General features: G+C 55.9%; 1 protein-coding gene across 1 annotated transcript in view; it reads right to left on the bottom strand.

Moving 5' to 3' along the window:
• Positions 1–6,670, bottom strand: part of PRRX2 (paired related homeobox 2) — a gene marked incomplete at its 5' end in the record, with an annotated part of 42,550 nt that extends 35,880 nt beyond the window's left edge. The window contains one exon of the mRNA XM_019641679.1: positions 6,571–6,670. Coding sequence (XP_019497224.1) covers positions 6,571–6,670 — 100 coding nt within the window. The remainder of the gene's footprint in view (positions 1–6,570) is intronic.
• Between the last annotated feature and the right edge of the window lie 4 nt (positions 6,671–6,674).

Genomic DNA, 6,674 nt, shown 5'->3' with positions numbered 1-6,674 from the left:
CCCAAATGCCAGCCCACGACCAAGTTTTCACCGACCTACCGCAAAACGAGAAAAATAGGGGCAATTTGCAAGTTTTGTTTTGTTAAGCTAAATGAAGTCAGTTTTAAGGATCATTCTTTACTCTGAGATTAAGATGCTAAAAGGTTCTTTCTTGGATAAACAGATGGGGCAACAAGATGGTATTTGTTGTGAGTGAATGCTTTTCTTGGCAACTTTTAAAGCTGCCCACTCTCTGCCAGTTCTTCTAAGTGCCTGGAAATTTCATCGGGGCTTGAAATCTAAAAGTCTGGGTACGTGGTAGCAGCTCAGAGCCTGACACATAGTCCACTCAAAAAATGATTGTTGAATGAATGAATGAATGAATATGGAAACTGAAGGTGGACTGGGAAAGGAGGTCTGCCCTATCGGCGTTCCTCAGAGTCAGGGGCCCTCCACAGCTCTCCTGTGTCCGGGCACCTGGAGACGGGTGGGCAGAAGATGAGGGAGGCCACATCTTCCAACGCCCCCAAAGCCTGGCAGTCCTCATGCTGCCAGGCCTGGCTAGTCTCCCCTAGGCTTGTAGCCAGGCCAAGCTGCTGAGGACATTAAGGTGGACACTGCTCTGGCTATTTCATGGCGACCTGCCTGGGAGGGGACATCCCTGGCAGGGCCACCCAGCATTCGGGGGCTCCAGGGATGGCCTCGGACAGTGGTAGAGAACAGGGGCTTCAGGACAGGACAGGCGTGAGCTGGAATCCCATATTCATGGGAACATGAGGCCTTGGCAAGTGGTTCGACTTCTCTGAGCCTCAGTTTCCTCCTCCATAAAATGGGGGTAATAAAAGGAACCATTTCCACGGTTGGTGGGAAGACAGTGAGGGGTGAGGCATGTGGGGCCCCATCCAGCTCACGGTAAGCACTTGGCCTGCGAGTGCTACTGGTCACTCTTACTGTTTCCTTCAGTTCCCCAAACAAACCTCAGCCTGAGTCAAGTCTCCCGACACGCAGGTGGGGCTTCCCCGCCCCCACTTCCCCAGCCTTAATGCTGAGCTGTGCAGCACAGAGTCCTGGGTTTGGGATCCAGAAGCCAGTCCCACCCCTCCCCTTCCTAGCTGGGGGACCTTGGGCAGGTTGCTTTGCTTCTCTGGGCCTCCAAGAAGTGGGGATGGCAGTGACCAGCCCTGCCTCATTCTTAGGGCTGCTCTGAGCTTCTCAATGAGCTGTCATGGAGCCCCTTAATTGAGCACCTACTATGTGCCAGGCATGGCCTCCACGCCCACTCAGGGAACATCACACCTCTAAGGGACATCACTGTCTACTTCCCATGTCATACACGGCAACACTGATCCTCAGGGTGCTTTTGAGGCTTCAAGCATGGTGCATAAGCAGGTATTATCACTACTGCTCCAAAGTTACTTCGCCTGAGTCTTTTGGGAGGGGATAGTGACAGCTCCAGCCCAGTTGAACTTCTGCCCACAGGGGAGGGCCCTGTGCCAGGCTCCCAAGCTCTACCCAGATGATCTATGAAATACAGGAGCAAGATCACCTCAGAACCAGGAACAAAAAGCCAGAGATGCAGACCACTGTCCCCTCTCCCTCGAGTCATCCCACAAGACCCAGCCATTCTCCACCTGAATTCCCCTGGGCTCTCAGTTTCTGGGCCTAGCTCCTCAGCCTCTCACTCACCCCTCCTCTCTCCCTGCTCCTGGGTGTTTGCTGAGGGACACCCTCACTGTCTGAGGGTCCACATGCCTGGGGACCCAACAGTGTGGATCAGTGTGGATCAAATCACGATGAGGGACAGGACGGGCCTCATGAGCATCTGTGTGCTAGCTGGCATTGTTCAGGTGGGGAACTGAGAAGTGACGTGACATGCCCAAGGTCACACGTGGAGATGACAGCAAAAGCCAGAACCCGAACCTGGGTGTCCTGAGCCCCCCGTTCAAGGCTCCTCCACTGCAGATGGCTCTTCTCCCGCCACCCCACCACCAGGAAATGGATTAAGGGAAAGAAAGGGAGCGAAGAAGGCAGAGGGGAAGAAAGCAGTCTTATTACAAGGCTCAGTTCTTGAGAAACCTTTTTGTCTTTTTCTTCCACCAGCCCTGCTTCTATCTATCTCTCCTGCTAGCTTCCGCCCGTCTCCCTTCTCCTAAGCCCCAGCTGCCACCGCCACCTTTCAGAGTCAGTTAGAGGGAGCTGGTGCAAAACAGAAGTCAGCTATGGAAAACAGTAGGATGGTTCCTTAAAATATAAAACACAAAATTCCATATGACCCAGCAATTCCACTCCTAGGTACATACCCCAAAGAACTGAAAGCAGGGACTTCAAGAGATATTTGCACACCCAAGGCCTTAGCAGCATCATTTACGATATAGCTAAAAGGTGGAAATAATCCAAGTGTCCATCCATGGATGATGGGTAAACAAAAAGTAGTCTATACACACCACGGAATATTATTCAGCCTTAAAAAGGAAGGAAATTCTGACACCTGCTACAACTTGGATGAACCATGAGGACATTACGCTGAGTGAAAGAAGCCAGACACAAAAAGACAATAATGCTGTACAATTTCACTTATATGAGGTCTTTAGAGTAGACCAATCCATAGAGACAGGAAGGATAATGGTGGTTGCTAGAGGCTGGGGGAGGGGATGGGGAGTTAGTTTTAATGGGGACAGAGCTTCAGTTTGGGAAGACGAGAAAGTTCTGGATGGGTGGTGGAGATGGTAGGGCAAAAATGTAAATGGACTTAATGCCACTAAACGGTACAATTAAAAATGGTTAAATGGTAACTCTTTTGTTAGTTACATTTTACAACAATAAAAATAAAAAAATTAAAGGCAAGTCTTCTGGTCTCTGGAACTCAATCGTCTTTTCAGGCCCACCACTCAGACGCTCGGCCCTGCCCACCCATCACTGGGAAGGGGAGGGGCAGATCCCCAACACAAATCAGTCTCACCCTTGGCTTCCTGTCACCAGTAGCAGACGTGGCTCAGGGAACAGCTCTGAGAAAGGAGCCCAAACCCCCCACATGGGGCTCCAGCCCACCCCCACTCAGACTCTAAGCACCCCACCATCCTGAATCTCTGGGAAGTAGGCCCACTGGGTCCTGAGGTTTTTCTGAAACAGGTATTACCAGCCCTGCTCAGCCAGGTGGCCTCTGGGCCAGGCTGGGGGCCTCACCCCACCTGGCTCCAGGGTCTTTGTTTATTTTCATAGTGTGTCTGCATCCCTGTTTCCGCCCTGCCCACAGGAGGGAATGCGTTCAAGAAAATCTCAGTTATTAATGTGGTTTCTTTTGTTGTAAGTCATTGCACAGGCAGCGAACGAGGGTTTATTTTCCTAACGTGCTTGGCATAGCTCAGCGCCCCAGCGCAGACCTCAGCATTTGACTTGGGAGGAACCCGAGACCCCGGTTTGCTCTGAGTCACCAGCGAAGCCACAGCCTTCCTGGCCAGTTCCGGGGGGAGCCTGGTCTGGGAAAATCATTGGCAAGAACACACTACATCTACTGCAGGCTTTGTAAAAACAAAAGAGTCAGAAATATGTTGTGGGTTCTTTTTTTTTCTTATTTTTAATTTTGAACTTGCTAACCTGGCTGGCTGAAAATATATCCATTTTCGAATTCATTAGCTTCTTCATTAACCCTTATTTTTCTAATAGGGGGCATTCCATCTCTTTGGCGTCAGTCGTTTTCTTTGGACCCGGAAACAGCTCCAAAAGTGACAGGAAAACCCACTTTTGGGCTTGTCCCATTCCTCAGTGAGGCGCCAGGGCTCCTGGTAGGCCCAGGACTAGAGGACAAAGTCACAGCCCAGGGCCCACGCCTGCTGGGTCCAGGGTCCCAGTGCCTCGAGGGTTGGTTGCCTGCTTTGGAAGGGGTCCAGTGATGCGGACCAGGCTCACCAGGATGAGGGGATGAGGGGTCCCTTCTCTCCCACCGTTGGAGACATCGGGACTTGGGAATTCAGTCAGTGGCAGCGGAGGCGGCACCTGCCCAAGAGGGGAGGAGAGCAGGAAGCTGGCCTCTCCTCATCCACCTCTGTCTGCAGACCCAGACCCAGGGGCCAGCCAGGGTCTCTCACAGGCCTGGGGGCAGCTACAGGGTGCCCCGCCCCTGCTCCCGCCCCTCTCCTGGCAGCGGGCACCCCTGGAATGCACCCAGCTGGCCCGGGAAGATGCTTGACTCTACATAAAACATTTGGATTTCATGGACTAGTGATTTGTTTTCAATCTGATGAATGATATAGGATTACCTCCTTTTAATTTTGCCAAGTAAGGACATTAAAATAAAACAATCTCCTGTTATTATCCCTGTTTCATAAAAGAAAGGGTGTTTTAACACCAAAAATGAGCAGGGAAGATGTAAACCCAAACAGAAGAAAATCCTTTAAACTGGAATTTTTAGCTATATGAACAACTCCTTATATTGTCCAGGTTTGCTTCAATTTGCAGAGGCCTGGAGAAAATGCCCCCTATGGGCCAGGAGCCCCCAGCTAGGCGGTGTGTCCCCAAGGCAGAGCTAGGTGGGGGTTCCAAGGCGGGGGCAGCAGTGAGCACCCTGTTGAGCCCCACTGACCAACTCTGCCTGCCGCTCCCTATCCCTCACCTCTGGGGGCAGACTGACGGCTGCCCTTGGCCCTGTCCCGTCTCACCCACACCCAGTGTGTCCTCCTTCCCCGGCACCTGGATTTCCCAGTGTGGCGAAGCCCCTCCTGAGGAAATGGCCTCAAAGCCTCCTAGGCTTTCACTGGGGATGGCTCTGCCCCAGGGGGCTACTGAGGAGGCCCCGCCGCTCGCCTTGATGCCTGGGGGCTGCCAGTGGCCATGTCCAAGCTCTGTGTCCCCAGTTGACACCAGCTGTCCTGGGACTCCCCAGAAAAAAAACCTCTATTTGGGCACCTTCTATGCTATGTCCCAGAGAAGCAAGGCCGTCCACTGTCTGTCCCCACAGCCAGGAGCCAGGAAGGACATGGGCATCCATGTCCTGGCCAGGACTGGAGGACAAAAGGCCCAGGCCTCCTTCCTTCTCCCCGGACCACTCCTGCACCCCTCTTCCTTCTCTCCCTTCCTTCTTTGTATTACCTTCAATTTGCTCCTCCCTCTCTCCCCACTTCCTGGGCTCCCCCGTTCATCAGGGTGAAATCAGAGAACCCCCTCTACCCTCAGGGGAAACCAGCTCAGGGCCAGCTGCTCCTCCCACGAGACCTGGAGCAAACAGAGGCTGGCAGGGCTCCCCATGCCACACCAGAGGGCACCCCACTTGACCCCCGACCCATACCAGACAGCTTCCTTCCACTTTTCCGTCAGGGACACCCCAGCTCCTAGGGGTGAGTCTGCCCACTTCATGCTCACCCTGGAGGGTGAAGAGAGATGTCAGTCCCCTGTGGCTGGTGGGCGGCGGATGCCTCTGAGCGGGAGCCAGCGGGCGACCAGACACACCTGGCACCAGCAGGGTGCTCTCCGAGACGCAGGCATGTGTCAGGTGTCCCCCACATACACACCCTCAGGTTTCCTGCACCTCGCCTCATCTGAGAAATGGGCATGAAGCCAGCAGGGGTTCCCCTGAGACCTGGAGGCTTGTGCAGGAAGTGGGGGGTCCCCAGGGGCTGGTGAGAAGGCTGCTGGAGTCAGGTGGGCAACTCTTAAGGGGCCCAGAGCCTCCAGCAGGCCAGCCTGTGCCCCAGAGCTAGGGGACCAGGCAGTGGTCTCAGACCACTTCAACTCCTCTTCAGGGTGTTGGGTGAGCTGTGGAGACTTGGGTGTCCCCCTCGTGAAACCGCTCAGGGCTGGACCTTTGCTTTATCTTCCTCTTCTGCTCCAGCCGCTTCCCTCCCCCTTCTTCCTGAGGACTCAGGACCCTTCTATCCAGTGTGGCTTTTTGAAAAAAGCCACTTGGGTGGGTTGTTTGTTTTTAAAGCCCCTTCCTGATGACCTTTAACCTTATCAGGAGAAGAGGCCTAGCCGGCTCTTTAGGGCTGGGCCGTTCCACCTAGGCAGCTGCTAGTGGGGCCGACTGGACGTGGGGCCGGCCTCCCTGCCCCAGCCAAGGACCCAGGTCTGAAGAAGACCGAGCAGTAGCTGGGGCAGCGTCGCGGAGGGAGGGGGCAGAGTGCGAAGCCCAGCGGTGCGACTCGGCCGCGTGGCCCTGCGGAAGCCTCAGTTTCCCCAGCTGTATCATCACGCCCACTTCCCAGGCGGCCCGGGAGTGGGGCCGCTAGGCACAAAGGCAGCCCGCCCCCCACTCTAACCCCCACCCTCGCACGCACGCGGTTCCTAAGACTTGAGGTGGCTCTGGCCGAAAGAAGGCTCCCTCCTCGGCGGAGCGCTCCGGGTACCGCAGCCCGCCCCATTAGGAAGACAGCCTCAACGGGGGGCGCTGGGCAGCCAGTCCCACGGCGCAGGCCGGCCGCCCGCACCCCCGGGGCGGTCCTGCCACACGCAGCGTCTCCGCCGGCGCCCCCTCCTTCCCAGCCTGGGACCCCGCAGCTGAAGCGCCCGGCCTCTCTGCCTGCCCCTTGGACCCTGCGAGCCCGGGACCCCACGTTCCGTTCCCACGCCCCCCGCGCCCGCCGCCCGGCCCGCACTCACCGTCCTGCGGGGCGGCCTCGCTGCCGCTGCTGCCCCCGGACGGCTCCCGCGCCGCGCCCTCCCGCGCCTCTGCCCCCGCGGGGCGCGCCGCCAGCCTCCCGGCC

This window comes from Hipposideros armiger, unplaced genomic scaffold (genome assembly GCF_001890085.2).
Source record: "Hipposideros armiger isolate ML-2016 unplaced genomic scaffold, ASM189008v1 scaffold_3, whole genome shotgun sequence".
Classification (NCBI taxonomy): domain Eukaryota; kingdom Metazoa; phylum Chordata; class Mammalia; order Chiroptera; family Hipposideridae; genus Hipposideros; species Hipposideros armiger.
The sequence above is the reverse complement of the archived record's forward strand: the minus strand, read 5'-3'. Positions and strand labels throughout refer to the sequence as shown.